At 38.1% G+C, this 18,632-nt stretch overlaps 1 protein-coding gene across 3 annotated transcripts in view; it reads right to left on the minus strand.

Annotated features, from left to right (window-relative positions):
• Window positions 1-54: 54 nt before the first annotated feature.
• LOC134812829 (ubiquitin carboxyl-terminal hydrolase 14-like) overlaps window positions 55-18,632 on the minus strand; it is a 124,820-nt gene continuing 106,242 nt past the window's right edge. For all 3 annotated transcript variants that reach the window (XM_063820408.1, XM_063820421.1, XM_063820413.1), the window contains exons 3-13: window positions 16,050-16,195; window positions 12,424-12,564; window positions 12,111-12,222; window positions 11,712-11,890; window positions 11,095-11,340; window positions 9,966-10,031; window positions 8,907-8,999; window positions 8,542-8,664; window positions 2,299-2,488; window positions 1,730-1,804; window positions 55-381 (exon numbers count right to left, since the gene is read on the minus strand). In XM_063820408.1, coding sequence (XP_063676478.1) covers window positions 215-381; window positions 1,730-1,804; window positions 2,299-2,488; window positions 8,542-8,664; window positions 8,907-8,999; window positions 9,966-10,031; window positions 11,095-11,340; window positions 11,712-11,890; window positions 12,111-12,222; window positions 12,424-12,564; window positions 16,050-16,195 — 1,538 coding nt within the window. In that variant the 3' untranslated portion in view covers window positions 55-214. The remainder of the gene's footprint in view (window positions 382-1,729; window positions 1,805-2,298; window positions 2,489-8,541; window positions 8,665-8,906; window positions 9,000-9,965; window positions 10,032-11,094; window positions 11,341-11,711; window positions 11,891-12,110; window positions 12,223-12,423; window positions 12,565-16,049; window positions 16,196-18,632) is intronic.

The following is an 18,632-nucleotide window of genomic DNA, read 5'->3' on the forward strand; positions in this document are numbered from 1 at the left end:
TTGGCAGAGCTCAATTAAAGAATATCATTAATTTTGAAGAAATAAAACACACAATTGACCAGTACGAAAAAAACCTACTATATAAACATACAAATGAAGCACAATTGAAATGTCGGAGGGGCGTTGTTCTGCAGTTAACTTTGAGTGCTTGTGTGCTAACTGAGTGCTCAATCGTACCAGACGCTTAAAACACGTGTTATAAATGGAGATCATCTCATTCCATCTTCTCCATCTCAGGAACTGCTTCTTCTTTCTTATCTTCTTCTTTCTTATCTTCTTCTTTCTTATCTTCTTCTTTCTTATCTTCTTCTTTCTTCTCGTCCTCCCATATTTCAAGGCGTTTGGGACCGTACAGTAGTGTGTAAGCTACGTGCCAGTCACCTGAAATGAAGTAATTTGTTAACGAGCTTACAACTAGTAAATACTAATGAGTAACTAAAACCCGGTTAAACCAGAACGTTTTGAGTACCAAAAGTTCCATTTATTCAACACCGGACCCTTTATAACAACATCTTCTACAACAATCCTACTTAACTCCTGTCTATTAGATTTGTTAAAGCTCTTAAACCGATATATAATACACTCCACGTTAACTTGATTTCCATGTTAGAAATAGAGACCACGTATTTGCCATATAACGAAATATAGGCCTCACAGGAAGCTCGTTCTGTCTAGTCTGCCCACTACCACCTATATAGGGGACCCACCAGGTAGTCACCACCAACATTAAGCGCCATAAATGGAGTCAACATTTGCAGTAAAATTCGTTTCCTCATAGTTATAAATATACGGTGAAAAGTACGTAGGGAGTAGACAGGAATCAAGTGATTACTGCAAGATTAAGCAGCTAACTTATGTAACAAATTAAAAATTTCTCAAAAATCACCAAATTCGGTCCTGCGTATATTTAATGCAGGATCGAATTTGGTGATTTTTGAGTATTTCACCATTTTAGGTCGAAATCAATAGTTTTTCCCACGCAATCATTTTTTCTCCAGGAATAGTTTTGTCAGATTAGAGTATGGGAACGTCCGGTTATTGAAATTTAGTTGCCTTGATTTTCCTCAACTTCCCCACTTTTACTACTTTTAAAGGCAATGCCAATCTATGCCCATACCCATTGCCCATTTGACCAAAAGTCGAGGAATAAGTCGCTGCAATGCCTTAGAGAACGAGAAGGTCAAGATTCAAAATTCAATCAGGTAAATATCAATTTTTGGTAGTAGTCACTCATATTGAAACAAATTGCTGGATTATTTCTTGGCTGGGCTTCAAAAAAGTATCTAATTCGGTGGAAAATTGGGAGAATTTTCAAAATCTTAAGTTTAACCATTTCTCAGTAATTTCTATGTAGTTCTTTTTAAATTGGGGATCTTTAAGCAGTAGTTGATGGACATAAATTGTAAAACTTGTTTTAAATGTTTCGACCAACTTAGGACGCAGAGCGATCAAGGAACATTTTGAGTTTCTAAAATTTACCTACAGGTCAACTTTAAGGAGGTTACATATAAAATTGTTGTACCACTTCCATCAAAACAAACCAAGTATAAAAGACCGAGAAATTATGTTGGTCATTAATATATAAGGTAGAATATGAATACCTTTCAACCAGGGGCCCGCTGAAAATAAACCACGAGAATATTATGTATACATTTTTCATAAAATATTCGCACAACCACATAATTGCTTAATTAATAATAGCATAATAAATAATAGCATAATTGCTTACCTCCTCCGCTAAGTTTCAAGATGTCTTCCTCCTTCACAATACTCAGTTTTTCATCGTCACATTTTATCCAGTTATCTGAAATTCACGCTGGGTAAGATTTCTTGATTATAGAGATATTAGTTTTATTTTACACCATGTAGGAATGATAAATGCAGCCGCCGAGCATAACTAATTTCCCTACTCCATCACTTCCCAAACCGTTTATCGGTGTGGCCTAGTTCTGAAGAATGGGGTGGTATCTATAAAAAACAATTTCATCCTTGCAGGATTGGAGACACGTTCTATAATTGCGTTAAATGGGTTCCATGGTTTAAGTTCGGATTATGCCAGCTTGAGCGGCAAGAATTCATTGCCTTGTGACAACTTGAATACAAAGTTATTTCGCACGGGAGTTTTTAATGCGGCAGCAGCAATTCGCTCTTCAGCTACAAGTAATCCTGAGCTACTGAAAGAATCACACGAACATTGCACACTCCCTACTATACACTACACACACTTCTATACACTACTATACACTACTATACATTTACTACACACTACTATACACTACTATACGCTACTATACATACCTTCCGTGTGTTTAACCCAAGCAACATAGTGACCAGACGATGAACTTCTACCCTGGTGAGTGAGCACAGCTTGGAGTTCGTAGTATCCGCTGTTACTGGACCCTAGGTCATCTGAGAAGGAACATGGCTCGTAGTTCACTTCCTTCTCTTCCTTCTTTTTTTCGTTCTTTTTGTTCTTTACATCACCTGACTGTGGTTTGAAGTATAGGGTCAGTAACTTGTACATGTCACTGTTAGTTGGTGGTTTTTCTCTGTCATATATTGAGGTGGGGGACCTGATTTTTGTCCAATTCATGCCAAATTGGGGATATTAAGGAGTGGTTGATAGACACAAATTTTTGAAATGTTTGGACCACCTAAGAAGAGTCGATCAAGGTATATTTTGAGTTTCAATAACGCCACCAACGTTTACCTAGAGGTCAACTTAAAGGAGGTACATACAGGTTACATATCAAAGTGTTGTACCAGTTCCCATCAAAACGTGACTTCTAGTTCTACTCTAAACTAAACGGCTGCTTTTCAGAATCTACAGCAATTCTCGGAAACCGACCGTTCTGGACGTAATAAACATTTCAGGTCAAGCAGTTAAGTTGTTGAACTGTGATGGTTTTTGAGTTTAATCTCTCTGATAGACACTACTGACTACAACCCGGTTGACGCATGTTGATTTTTCGTTCATCATTTTTGCCAAAATGATAAATGAAAGGTTACGAACGGACGTTTTTTCAGAAAAAGAGGGATTTTGGAGATGGGGGAAGGCGGGTTTCTATTCGCAATTCTTGTTATGGATGTTGGGGATCACGTGACAATATTAAATATGTCGCGAAGATGACTAGGGGGGGGGGGGGGGGGGGGGGGGGTCCACGTTAAAAAAAGTTAAAAAAAGTTAAACTAATTAATGTTAAATTTCAAAATTCAGGCTTAGAAAGTTTAACTTTTTTAACATAAATTCAAATTTGGGTTGACATTGCAATGGAGTGAATATTCTAGACTAGTTTACTTTTAGGTCATGCGTTGGTATTTTTGTTCATTAGTCATTACATGTAGGAATATAGGAATGCCCATGACAAGAGTAAAACAGTCATATAACATAGGTACAACCGATAAATAATTGATACATTTGATCATTACAATAATAAATTATAATTCATAGAAATATAAACAGCTGATTCATAAATAATTTTAAAAAAACAACAGATTCCATTCACAGTGTCAACACTGAAAATAGGGCTATGATAATCTATATCATTAAATCTAGTGATACTAATCGTAATGAATTAATAACTGAATAAAATTCTAATGATGTTTCAATGTAAAAGTTATCGCTCAAACAATTTGTCAATATATTATATTACAAAATTAAAAAACAGTGTCAATGAAGTAAAAATTTTACAGGTGTTACTGTAACAACGTAAATAAAAGAACTTGAGGTTCTAATTTGAAGTTACTTATATCATTTAACCTGAATATAAAAGTCTATCATTAAAATAATTTTCACTATAGTGCAGCCGAGTCCTTATCGTCGTTCATATATTTTAGAACTTCACTTGTAATACGATTAACATCACACGGTTGAGGAATCTTCATTATATCACGACATACATCATTATTCAGTAATGAAAATAGATGTTCCTCAATAATCTCTTCCTCGGACATTCCTGATGTCCCAAGACTAGGGAGGCTACCTCTTATGGCCAAACAACTGGCTAAAAAAAGCACAAATCCTTCAGTACTGATCCTGAGATCGCTGAACTGTCACTTGAACGCAAGCAGCTGATGATTGCGAATATGCAGAACAAATTCCCGACCAACAGGAAGCATGTCAAGACCAACATCAACCAGCTGAGACGTAAGATTACAAAGAGACTCAGAGATATCAACAACCGCAGTGCTGACACACTCGTCGAAGAGGTAAACAACACAGACGACGCCCGGAGATACTTTGGAGCATCTAAGATACTCGCCAAAGGATATGTTAGACCAGCTCTAACCGTCCACAACCCTGCTGGGAATATCGCAGGTAATGATGAGGAGAAAGCGAGGATTATTAAGGAGTACTTTGAAGCTGAGTTCAACGACGCTGATGAGCCTACCCTTCCTGCCTTCCTTGACCCCCCATCTAGCCTTAACAGTCCCATCACCGTTGCAGAGATAGAGAGAGCCATCAGTAAACTCAATTCTGGTAAAGCAGTGGGTATTGATAAAGTTCCTGGCGAGGTCATGAAAGCCCTGAACAACCCCCTCCTTCATGAAGAGCTGGCTAATGTGTTCAACGAGTCTTTCGAGAAAAACATTCACATTGAAGCAATAGGAGCAGGCATCCTCACACCACTGGCTAAGCCTGGTAAAACTCGTGGCCCAGTTAAGTCGATACGACCATTGCAATTGACCCTGCTGAATGTTTCTAGAAAGATCCTGTCACTGATAGTGCTAAACAGAATAGAGAGAGCTGTGGACAACTTCACCGGACCGTTCCAAGCTGCCTACAAAGCTGGCAGGAGCTGTGCCGACCTAGTTTGGGCACAGAGCATGCTCATATCTGTAGTAATGAAGAAGGAGTTTGAATGGAACAAAGTGAGTATCGACATGTCAGCTGCCTTCAATACCATCCGCAGAGGTACAACAATCAGACTACTAGAAGCTGCAGGATGCTCCAGAGACGACCTGAGGCTTGTACAATACCTCATGGCTAACACCACTCTAGTAGTCAGAGTGTGTTCTACTGACTCAGAGATGTTCTCTTTCAACATAGGAGCCTCCCAAGGAGACAGCACAGCTGGTAAATTGTTTACCCTCAATCTAGCTGGAGCTGTAGTGCACATAAGAGCAGTCCTCCCCTCAAGACCCAACCCTCCGATAGCCGATAACCACATGCCTCTTGAGTCCGGCTATTCAGACGATGTAGAGGAGATAGGTGAAGATATGGAGGAGTTACAGGATATCTTTCAGATCTCCAAGAATATTCTCAGTGAATGGAGTCTCTTTGTCAATGACACAAAGACAAAGTTTACCAGAGTGTATTTAGAAGAAGTTGGTGCCTGTGACGAGTGGGATAATGAACTAAGAGGAAAAGAGGAGTGGAGAAACGAGACGCTTCTTGGTACTAAGCTTGGATCAGAGCAGGATGTTACTAATAAAATAAATAAAGCTAACTCTGCCTTCTGGTCATTTGACAAGCTGTGGTGCCAGGGATCAGAGAGGAGTCAGATAACTGAGAAGAGAAAGATCAAACTCTACGACTCACTAGTAGTATCAGTGCTCCTGTACAACTGCTACTGCTGGGCCGTACCTCAGCATGTTCTAGAGTCTGTAGATGTTCTTCAGAGGAAGCACCTCAAGCGCATCCTACACACATATTGGCCTAGCTCAATATCTAACAAGGCCCTCTACGCTCGTACCCAGACCAGGCCCCTTTCCGAGAGAGTGGAAAAGGCACGGTGGACAATGCTAGGTCATGTTCTACGCAGTGACAACGACACACCTGCCTACCAGTCTCTGTTATTTGCTACACTAGGATGTCAAACACTAAAGGGACGAGTGGGTAGACACAGGACTAATTTGTATGATATTATTGTGAAAAGGACCTATTTAAGAGACAAATTTATTTAAAAAATGAAGATGATTTTACCAACTTAGTGAACTTAGCAAGAGATAGAGTAGGATGGAGGAGTTTATTTACTTTGAGACATATTGAACGAATGAGTCTTCGTAAGCGTAAATAGGCCAGCACTTTGCTGAGCCTCTTTAGGTGCTCTTTTGTTTATAGATGTTATTATATTATATAACTGGCTAAATGGCTCTTTAGATTATGAGAGCATCTATGTTTTGAAACAGAACTTCGATCTGGTTGTTTCACTTTCACACACCCCAATAGGTTCTTTACCTGCTTTAAGACTTCAGGGACTTCATTTTCAATATCTTCCGCGCTATCAATTACATTTAGATATTTTTTTGAATCCTGATTATTTTTTATTTCATTCAACGATCTATGCACAAGTTCCTCATCGTCACAACTTTTCAAATTGCTTGGACCTAGTGATCTAGTTATCTCTAGCATTACCGCAATGTGGGAAATAAAGGCAAAAGAATGCTTCCCTGTCACATTTGAATGGACATAATTAGTAGACAGCTTTCCTTGTATTTTTGGAATAGATTGAATAGTTTCCGATGACAAGATTGGTTTCACTCTAGCTATTGGGCATGGCTGATGCACAGTATTCTGCACCACATCATCTGTACTCTTTGTTCCATTCTGACATTCCGGGGTAGGTAAAATACTCATCATCCGTGATCCGACGAGGTCTTTTCTTAGATTTTAGTCTTAATACCCGCTCCATGGATCGCACAATTGATAACGTAGGACACCTGGATTTTTTTCCTCCGAAAATATTGTATATATTCTGTAGGCAAGCTTCCTCTAAAGAACACCCAAGTCTGAATAAAACCCGTTGAATTGCTTTGGCCTTGATAATCTGGCCAGGTACCATGTCGTTACACTTCCACAATTCAATTTCAAAATTCGTCCTGACCGTGCATCTATCTTTAATCGTTTCGGCATCGAGCGCCTTTCTTCCGGATTTCTCCTTAAAAAGTTTGTTTTTCGGCGTGGAAGTGCCATCTTCTGTGGCGAATCTTGTAGAAAGTTTGTTTAAAACAGTCTCTTTCTTCGCAATCACAGGCTTATCACCTTTTCCATCGTGTACTGGCAGTCTAATTGTACTCAGAGAACTTGTTGGAGGAGTATTTCTAGAGTTCAATTTGTCCCGATTTCCCTGCTGATTCTCATTCTTGATTGCAGTTCCACCTTCAATGAGTCGTGTAGACAACTTGTTAAGTGCTGTTTCCTTCTTTGAATTTAACACTTTCTTGCTGCTGTTTATCTTATCAACATCAATTGGTCGTCCAATTGTGAATTTAGAATTGTCTACTGTGGGAGTTCTCGTGGTTAAATTATCAGTGTTAGTCCGCAAATGCTCCTTCTTCTTCAGACCCGTCGATGAAGATTTATCCATAATCGTCAATTTGCTTTGCACCGTCAGTTTCTTAATCTTTGGAATCCTAAAAGTAGGGACAGCTCTCCTCTTGAATGAGTTGCTTGTTATTATCGCAGTAGTGATAACATCAGCAGATGATTCGTCTTCAGAATCATATTGAGTTCTAGGTTTTGATGAATCAGCAGCCCTTTTTGAAGTGTTGACAACAACTGATACGTCCTCAGTAGATGGTTCGGGTACAGGGATTACAGCTGGAGGAAGCTCCGGAGTATCAATACCTGATGATGTGTCCTCAGTAGATGGTTCGGGTACAGGGATTACAGCTACAGGAACCCTTCAATCGAATGAGCGACTCTCCTGATGCCTTCGCTAAATTGCAACGTAAACATCTGTCGTATGTGAGACTTTCCATAACCCTTCCGCACTTACACCGCCAAGCCATATTCTTTTTTCGTATTATATGAATGATTATATTAGTAAATTATACAATTGTGTGTATATATAGATACAAGGTGTTTTTTTTGTAGAGTTATCAAATCAGTTACAACTACAGAAAACAATTGCAAGAGCGAGGTACTACTAGTACTAAAGGTCAACACTCATAATTGAGTTTAATTTGGGTAATTATGTTAAAATTTGAACCGATTAGTCAGCCAAAATCTGATTTTTAATTTATGTTAAAAAAGTTAAAAAAGTTAAAGTAATTAATGTTAAATTCCAAAATCTCGATCTTAGAATTTAACTTTTTTAACGTGGACCCCCCCCCCTGACTACACGTTTTATGATCGCATCTATAAGTTGTTCAGCTGTATAATGCGAATAAACTGATATAGTATACAATTTTTCGAATGAGGTAAATCTATATCAAATACTAGGGACCCGCTGTGTAAGTTTTACTCAATAATAGGTTTTGTCAACCTGTCTCTATAGTCTATATCAATTTGGCGATTTTTGGGGGAGAAATAGACAAAAACCAAGTTGGCCCCAGCCCTGCCCCCTCTTTGGTCAGAAGTACCTCTTAGTTATCAGAATCAGTAATATTTACGAAAACATTTACTCCTAGATTGTGACGTCACTTAAACGACTTGAAGACATGCGGTAAATATCATAACGTATAATAACCATGGGAACCTGTCAAAAGCAGATACCACGAGAAACTCACCATAAAGCGGTAGTTATAAGGCTAAAGCCTTGTTTCGAAAACTCACGGCCATAGCATATCAATTATCCAATTTATTTGGTGACTTACCAATTCTATTTCAATTTTTTTCATTCTCAGTGCCTCAAATCTGTCTCTAGCGGGCGTTATCTTGGTCTGCAACTCCGGGGTACACAACTCAAAAGCATCGTACTCCATCGGAAACTTTATATCCTGAAAGTAGAAGTCAGCAGCCTGTTTACTATTTGCCGTGCAGCACGTGACTTGCTTGCTTCCACATGCAATAATTGAGCTGGCAAGATTAAAAGGCATCACAGCGCATATATTATTAAATATGTATTTGAGCCGCATAATGTCATAACTCAATTCCGCTTTGATGTTAAGTGGTTATGATCAAAGAAGCCAATTTTCTTTGAAGCTCGCTGTCACGTGGAGATCACACAAAGAGGTAGTACCTTTAACACTTTAGCGTTTATGTTCTCCTTTTCTTTGTAGAAAAATCGTATGAAATTAATGGTCAAATAGGAGGGTAACCGGTTCACATTCGACTGAAAAATAAAAGCTGTGTTAAAGATCAGAGTTGATACTACAAGAGATGATGTAATTGCGACATGTCATATATTGGAAAACGACATCATAATTAATATCGAACATTAGGTTGTTTCTTAATAATAAATTCAAAACGGCAGTATAACTAACACTGTCCAGGGAGATATCTTTAAACTCAATACCAAAACATACTAAGGGGTCGTTCACATAAATTTACGTAATCAATATTTTAGCAATTTTAACCCCCCTCCCCCCTTCCGTAATCAACCGTAATCAAGACCCAACCCCCCCCCCCTCCTGACAGCAATATAACGTAATCATGGCCTGACCCCCCTCCTTAACCTTTTTTCCTAGAAAACACTTTTCTCTACGTTTCATGCTACCCTGATCATGCTATCATGATGAGCCGAAATCATTGTTATGATATCCGGCCAAGCACCTTCTAAACTACTTACTATTATAGCCGGATATTCGATCAATTTCTGAATTTTATCACTATCAGAGTGAAATTGAGTGGAATTTGAATTAAAATATCAAATTGTTATTATTCTAGAGGGTAAAAAAGAAAATTTTGATTACGTAATCAACGACCGAAACCCCCCCCCCCCCCCCGTAATCAACCGTAAGCATTTGGAACCCCCCCTCCCCCTCGGCTGATTACGTAATATGTGAACGACCCCTAATACGGCTATTTCAACAGAACAAAATGGCAGCTAATATTCTTAGTTATAGTATTACCAATTAAAATTAAACTCAAGTTACAATTATATCTAGTCTAGACAAAAAACAATACCACTCCCTTGGCATGGTAAGAGGCCGATAATTAGCCAGATTATATCCTAGTATTTTGGTGGCCGAGACTGCTCAAGTAAAACGTTTAAATTATTTTAAAAATATATATAAAACAAATTAGCATCAGTAATTAAAGAGCGCGTCACAAACAGTAAATAATTCAGTTAACTCACAGTTTTAACATAAACAGCGTTTCTTTCCAATGTAGCTGAAGTTTTTTCTATGTTTTCTTTCAAACCCTGAAAAATGGAATATTCATATTGTGAGACCGCAAACGCTAAGTTGCCACCAATCATGTTAATTGCAAGTGTGGATATCTTATTTAGGTATCCCGAAACACAGGATTTTGGATTAACCAAAACCTGTCCTCAAATTTACTGATAACTTAAGTCTTAACTTCTAATTCACCCAAACTCTACGTCGGACTCCCGTTTGACAGGATGCCTTTATAATAATTATTCAACTCTTTTATAGATTAGGTAGTTTTCGATGCTATGCTTTTTATTTGGAAAAAGTTTCAATATAGTTCTGTAAAGCACCAGCATCATAATGATGACCCAATGCTGGTTTACCATCTTATGTTATATTCACCTAATGCACTATTCAAAATATAACAACCACAGCTTAATCCGGTGACTAAAACCGGAAATAATCGAGGTGTACTGTCTTGCTATTATCGATTTCATTATTTTTTCATCAACTGCTTCCAACTTTAAAATTCTGAGTCAATGTCAATTGTCAGGTGAATCACCTGAGGTGATCGATTTCATCATGCTTGCTAGCTACACGTACAAGCAGGCAGATTTTAGGATCTTGGAGAGTTTTATCGAGAAAAGCGTAATTCGCGCGCGCGCGTAATTACGCCATTAAATTTAAGTACGTACGTACGTACGTAAATGGCGGTGCCAGCGCGAACAAGTCTAAAGATAACTTGTCGCCGCTTCCAAAATGACACAAAGTAGAACCTCTCATTCAGAGGACCAGAGGATTCATTCTTGTCTTTTGTGGCACGGTCCCCATCTTGATTTACTTACGATCTAATATTTATGGTTTACCTTCACAGCAACTACTGTAACCATAATATACTAAACACATATACAGGACCACTCTAAAACGGCCAGATATAATAGATGAGGCAAGAAATGGGAACGAGCCACAAATGTGCCACAGATCTTGAGAAAACATCCCATCCTCTCATTGGGAGTGGTCTGCACACGTTTCCCCTCGTATCTTGAAAAACCGACCCTCCCGTAATCTTATGAATTATGTTGGATTGGCGAAAAGTATTTCTTAATAACTCACCATGGTTAAACCGACTTGCATGTATCTGACATCAGTGTTGATATGACATCGGAGCTGGGTCCACTTCTCTATTGACTTCGTCTCTGGTTCTGCCTCCGTTTCACTGCACTTCATCGTTGTAACATTCTCGCCCCCAAAATATTGTTCTATGTAGGATTTCCGGACAGTTTCAGTGTTAGTGCTCCCTTCACCTGGCAAGTACTCCGACATCATCCTCATTATCTCCGTCCAGCATTCGTTTGCATCCTGTAAGCGCAGCAGGTCAGCTGTCGTACAATCTTTATTAAGTACAGCATATGTTGTATAGTAGGCCATTGTGAATACATTGTGCTGTAATATTTAAAAGAGCGTATTGATCGCAATAAAATTGAAGATTACATTAACAAGCCAGTAACATGCCAGTAACATGCCAGTAACATGCCAGTAACATGCCAGTAGCATGCCAGTAACAAGCCAGTAACAAGCCAGTAGCATGCCAGTAACAAGCCAGTAACAAGCCAGTACAAGCCAGTAGCATGCCAGTTACAAGCCAGTAGCATGCCAGTAGCATGCCAGTAACAAGCCAGTAACAAGCCAGTAACAAGCCAGTAGCATGTCAGTAGCAAGCCAGTAATAACCTGCTGTTGGAACACACCCCCTTCCCCTCGTTCAGCAAATCTAGGAAATGTCATGTGCAACACTTTCAACATGACCAGAGGGGTGACAGACTCGGATGTTTTGTCCATTTCTGTGTAGAGCTGCTTCATAGCCGCACAGATACCTTCACTACCAACCATGGACTGCCTCGTGAACTGACCTGTTAAGAAAAGGGGTTGTAATAGCTGTGTTTGTTTGAATCAAACGATAATGTTCTGTTTGTTTGTTTGTTTCAGAAATGGGTATCCAACAGGAACAGCAGAAACGATAATAGTTCCTTTATTTATGTTACTACACCTTGTCACCAAAAAACAAAATATACCGCAAAATAAATTCTAGTGGTATAGATCAACTTTAACAAAAGTATCTCAATTATTTACCTGAAGATTGTTTGAGTTTTTCTGTAAGTTCAGGGACTGTTTTAAGACACTGTAGAGTAGCTGCCATGTAGCAAGTATTCCCAAGATTGTGTAATCCAGGTGGGTAGTCTGACTGCAATTATTTATTAATTGATTAATTAATTAATTTTTGTTAATCTGATTACTAAAAAAAACTTTTCTTGATTAGAAAATTTCCAAATACGAGCTAGAAAGAAGTTTGGAAATACTAAAAGTAGCGATAGAAGAAATAACACAACACTTGATACACTGACAAGTGACACGTGATGCCCATATTAGGTAATAATACACTTACAGCCTGATTAACTTGGCTCTCTGACATGTCCTCAATAAACTGGGTCTTCTCTGCTGGTTCTGGAGGCAGTTCACTGGCGCTTCCCATCATCATCATGGTTATGTTGTTCTTTAGATTCTTTATCCCAGTCCAGGTGTCGTCCTGCACCAGTTACATGTTATTAAGTGTTGGGGGGGGGGGGGGGGGGGGGGGGGGGGAGGGGGGCCGGGGAAGGGGGGTTGCTTGCTTGTCCTACTCAACATGTCTCTACGGGACATTATAATATTAAAGATGTGAATTAAGGGTATTCATTCGGTTACTCTTTTCATATGACTCAATATAGTTTTGTACATATTCAGTTGTTTTGTAACTTGATATCCAGTGAATTGCTTTTGCTTTTGCTACAAACGAGAATATGATTCATAAGTTTCATATTGAATAAGGGATTAGTGGTGTAATGGCAGATCGAACTGCCAACCTTACGACTGGCAATCGTAAGGTTGGCAGTTCGAGCCCCGCCCTATGCCGCTAATCCTGGGGTGAGATAAGGACTCCGTTGGGTCTATGCCAGCCCCCACGGCTCGGTCCACTCAGCCGAATGATCGGGACAACCATGATTGAGGGTTAAATGAGGAGCTGCACTCGTGTAGCGAAGTTTTGGGCGATTAAGTCTGGTACACACTACCTTAACCTAGGCTAAGAGTTTTTGGCCGAGGCAAGGGTGGCATTATATTAGACCAAGGCTGACCACAGTAATTCACCTTACAGGAGAGAAATGTCCCTCGAGATGAACAGTCACTCGATTCAATACGACGGCAATTTAAAAGTCAAGTAAAGAGCTTGTGGCCTGGGGGCATATGGAAAAGTAAGATAACATCCCTTAAAATTGTCGGCGTGTACCAGTTTCATGTAGCAAAGTATACCGTGCTTTATATTATAGTGGAATTTCCACTATAATATAGCATCATGGCACTGTGCCATTTATACACTGCATAATATTCATCATAAATGCGTAGTGTAGTCATTCGATAATTCGATCATAGTCTATTACTCCGCAGTTCGTATACGATGTGTGTACGTCTTTGAACCTTTTGTTGCTCTATGTGCAGTGTTGATATTTTGCTGCTATTGCTATTGCTCATAGACACATTGGCTGTGATAAATCGAACTTAAAACCTGTTAAATTATCTAGCGTCCTACTTTTAAACGAATGAGGTATTAATTAAACGATCAAATCTCTACTAAAATGACATCTAATTTTGCTGCTACTGCATTCGTCGAGTTATTGCTGAGCGAGCCCACCATCCCATCGTAGTGAAAACAAATATTTATGGAGGTTTATTGGATTTTCGGTCAAAACAATGTTTAATTAAATTGTTCAGTTCTTTAATATCATCAATCATCATTGATAAATAAAACCATAACTTCAAATCACGGCTCATTATCAATACAGAAGTAGTGCCATGGCAAAGAATGGAACGCAATACGACAGGTATCTACAGAATGGAAAAGAAATATTTGAATCCTACTGTTCAGCTAAAAATGACAGTCCCATCATGTTACCCAGAGCTCCTGAACAAACCTATTTTGATGTTTACCCAAATGAAGATCAGGCGGGATGCAGCTTTGAAAAGGACAGAAAACAACAGGTTAACTATGAGGCGGAGGTTAATGGTGTATAGAGCATTAGAGAAACTGTGTGGAGTTTTATAGTTCTCCATAGTTTTGAGTATTTACATTTTCAATACCATTTGGGAGATTCGTCTCATGATAAACGAAAGTGTGTTCGGTGTAAAAAGGCGGCGGCCGATAGGGAAGGCGAGTGTGATTTTGTAGTGATAGCACCAAACTCCTTTGTAATAATTGAAGTTAAGAATATGGGTCACATCGGCGAACAATCAGATCCTGGGCTTAACAAACAGTCGCGAGCATTGGCAAACACATTCAAGAAATCACTTGAGCAGAGAATAAGATGGTGGCACTTACTAAACGATCCTTCAGATGTTTAACCATTCTGCAGTTTACTGCCTACCCTAATTAATAAAAAAAATTTAAAAACCAGTTTCAGATGTCGGTGATATTAGTAATTGGTGGCAAGGCAACGTAAGTGATCTAGTTTTGGATGAACCATTGCGTCCAGAGTTCTGTACCCAGCATGATATTACTAGGAACTTATTATTAGCTATTTGGTGCACAGAGAAGAATGGTTGTGATAAAGCCAAGTGTAGTCTTGGTAGGTGCATCTCGAAGATTGACGAGCAATTGCGCTCTGGAAGATTCACTTTCAGGGGTAATAACCGTGAAGTTGTTCACACACCATCTCTATTCAAGGACTTTTTAGGAGTGGATAACTTGACCAAGCAGTAGTATGATTTGATGAATTCGACTGAGAAGTTTTTATGGATCAACGGACCAGCTGGAGCGGGCAAAACTGTTGTACTGATGGCTAAGATACTACACCTAGTGTTGTCCAGTGAACTCAACAAAGTTGTCTCAATCTGCGAAACCTATTTAACTTTTTAACTACCAAAATATCTCTAGATTACTATCAGACAACACTAGAAAAAGCTGGAATAAAGCACGTGTCAGTAGTTCTAAGTGAGGCCTGTAATCCGTTCACGATCTATCGTGAGATTACAAGTCATTTCCTTGATAATCAAGTTGTCATAATCAAACGTAGTGGCATTGATTATGATATTAATTTTAATCTCCGTTCTACTAAATCGCTGGGGGCCTTACTTGGTTTATTAAATGGAGTTAACTTGTTTTTTGAAGACATGCAAGGAATCATACGTAGTAATCCAGGAGTGATAGAAAATGACTTTGGATTTATCAAAACAGTGTTTGAGTTTTCAAGATCCCATTATGTTTGGGTGGTATGTTATACGATACAAAGTGGATTTTGCATCGATGCACAACCTGTTTCAGAACCCTCCAAAATTTTAGCAAGATTTTTCAACGACGAGCTATCTTCTTCACAGTTAGTGCATTTATCAAAGAACTTGAGAAACACCTATGATTTATCAAATACCTTATCAATAATTCGAGATCAAATCATTGAGCAAACTTACCTAGAATCAAATTTAATATACAATGATTTTGTCCCTTTTCAGAAACCTGGGCATTAAATACATGGGTAAAAATCTGTCATACATTTATTGACAAATTTTGATAAAGAACTTATAAAGTCAATTCTCAGTAAAGAATTGCATGAATTATTTCACGATGATGCAATATGTAAGAATGAGCGCTTCATTGACATGATTCCAACAGCTTGTTCAGAAGAAGGATTTGCTGAAAAAGGGTTGAAAGACTTGCAGCATCTATACTTAGCAATGTCACGAGCAAGAATAAAATGCATGGTAATAATGTTTCCGATGGATGGTTTCATTGTTGATGATTACTTTCGCATGAATGATTTACTGGAAAAGCTCAAAGACTCTACTGAAATAAGGAGATATCCATTAACACCTCCAAGTTATACACCCAGATCGTTTACTGGGATCACTTCATATTTTGATTATTTTCGTGAAAAGCTTCCACTGCATCTCTCAAATTTCTTAGAGAATATAAGAAAAATTGCGGATATATGGCAACAGCGGAATTCTTGAATAATCAATGAAGAAGAAAGAAGGAAATTTACTAACCCCGATAGCTTTGCCTTTGACCATAACCTTCATTCGTTCTGGTACGACTCCGGTTAAAGAGTATAAAGCTGATTTGAAGATAAGAGGAGCTTCATCCGTGTTGCATTCAATCTCACTGAACTTCTCCTTTCCCCACTTTACGTTTACTGAGATACGAAAAGAGTTTATCTTATTGGAAATTTTAAGAACTCATTCGTTGTTTGATTGCGGGAAACATTGATCACGAAAAGAGTTTATAAGCTGTTGTATCCACTAATATCCGGGGATTAGTTTCGATACAAAAACTTATGTTATTGCATCTGTAAATCATAAATTTATTTAACTTAGAGAATCATTATTTTAGATTCTGTTGGCATTAATTTTAACACGATACGGGTATATGCCTCACAGAATGGCCAAAAAAAGAAAGGTCTCTCATAATCACAAAACACACTTTATTCCAGTTTTTATCTCATAAGAAGCTAAGTTGACACTCATATATTTCTTCCCGGGGGTTGATTTAATCTCATAACCATTTTTTCTTTGAGAAAAATTGGCCGGAAAATCTTCCTCCAAAAAAACATGCCTCACAGAATGGCCAAATCTGAATTTCTATAATTTTTTGATGGAGATACTTTTTAAATTTCTATCACCACACGTTCTTAGAAAACCTATTAAGGAATGGGGTAATAACCTAAAACTCACGAAAAAACTGAGCTGTGAAAAATTATTTCACAAACAAAAAAAATGCCTCACAAAATGGCCAAAAAAAAATGAAACCGAGAAAATTTTATTTTTCTAAAACCTTTGGCTCTTGTTTCAGGCATGCTGCTGGTATAAATATGCCTTGTTAACACCCCCATATAGGTAAAATTTCTTAGAACTGAATAAAAAGGGCATAATTTCCTACACCAAAAATGGCCATTTTGTTCATATTCCCTGATTTCATGATTTATAACCTTCATTCGGCTGTAAAAACACTCCATCTGGGGTGTTATTGTATGATAAATAGCTTGTGAATACTTTAGACCATCAAAACTAACATGTCTACATCAATAAAAGGAGTTTTAAATTTTGGCCATTTTGTGAGGCATATTTTGGCCATTTTGTGAGGCGTGTAACCATTTTAGCTATTTTTTTCTTCCTATATTGTTCAACAATGTTCGTTTTTTTTGATGAATACTAAATAGTATTCATCAAAAAAAATTCAAATTTTTGAACTAAGTTTGCATTTTGGTGAGAAATTCTGGCACCAGTATGACAGAAGATGTTTAAAGAATATTCTTTAAACATCTTCTGTCATACTGGTGCCAGAATTTCTCACCAAAATGCAAACTTAGTTCAAAAATTTGAAAACAAATTTTGTGAGGCATATTTTGGCCATTTTGTGAGGCGTGTAGCCATTTTAGCATTTTTTTCTTCCTATATTGAACAATGTTCGTTTTGTTTGATCAATACTATTCTTTAAGCATCTTCTGTCATACTGGTGCCAGAAGTTCTCACCAAAATGCAAACTTAGTTCAAAAATTTGAAAACAAATTTTCAGTGCTCAAAATTTCTACATAAACAGTCATATTTATGCCAGAAAATGTGATCCTAGTTAATGATTTCACCACAGTACTCTAGTAGCAGAGAGGAGTTGAGTGTGCACTTCAATGTCCACAATTTTTGACCACATAGGGTCTTGCATTAGGTCATTCCAAACCAAAATCATCTAGGTAGCAATTTTGTATCGCTAGTCCCAGTCCTATAGGGCGAAATTTCTAAATTGCCCTCAGGCGCCAATTTGGGATTTTTGTATCTCGGCTTCTAAAAGATTTAGAGACTTGAATATTGGCTTAAAATAACGGCAATACCCTTAGTTATATACAAGTTATGAAGCAATATAAGGTCTCAAGTGCCTAGTTTTAAAGATATTTACGAAAAACTGTTTTTTGGCTCATCACAGCCGGAATTATCGGATTATTTTTATATCTCGAGCTAGAAAGGTCGTAGAAACTTCTCCGATATTGAAAAATATTCGCAATGAGCACATTTATATAAGACTTATGAATCATTGTATGCTCTAAAATGCTTATTTGTAGAGATATTAGCAAAAATCGGTAATTTTGGCTACACCAATACAAATTTGGTAATTCGTTTTGTCTTTTTTTTGCAAATTTTCACGTTGCAATTTTCAAGATGCGGTTTGTGGCTATCGATAGGGCTTTATCACCCTACGCGCGTGGGGTGGACTCCTGGGGTGGACTTTTATTCAGCGCGTATTTTGTAGCCTGTTCAACTTGACGTTTTGATTCGTTACTATCTCAATGTCACAGATACACAGAATGTGAGGTGATCATCTTAAAGAGAAACGTCTCAGCTTTCACCTGGTGTAAAGTTTATCTTTGTACTCAAAATATAGCTCGCTCAGTGTGCAATAGAAGTTGACAATACAATAACCACGTCTGCGACCGGTCGTCAGGTACCGGAGTGTTGCACAAAATTGGGTCCCTAAATTAAAATTCTATGACACAGTTACCATGCAGAAATGTCTGGAGTAACATTTGGTGAAAATTTGAAGGGTCTACTGTAAATATTGCAAAAGTTATTGAAAACAAACTA

Source organism: Bolinopsis microptera, chromosome 1 (genome assembly GCF_026151205.1).
Source record: "Bolinopsis microptera isolate Bmic1 chromosome 1, MBARI_Bmic_1.0, whole genome shotgun sequence".
In the NCBI taxonomy this organism is placed as follows: Eukaryota; Metazoa; Ctenophora; class Tentaculata; order Lobata; family Bolinopsidae; genus Bolinopsis; species Bolinopsis microptera.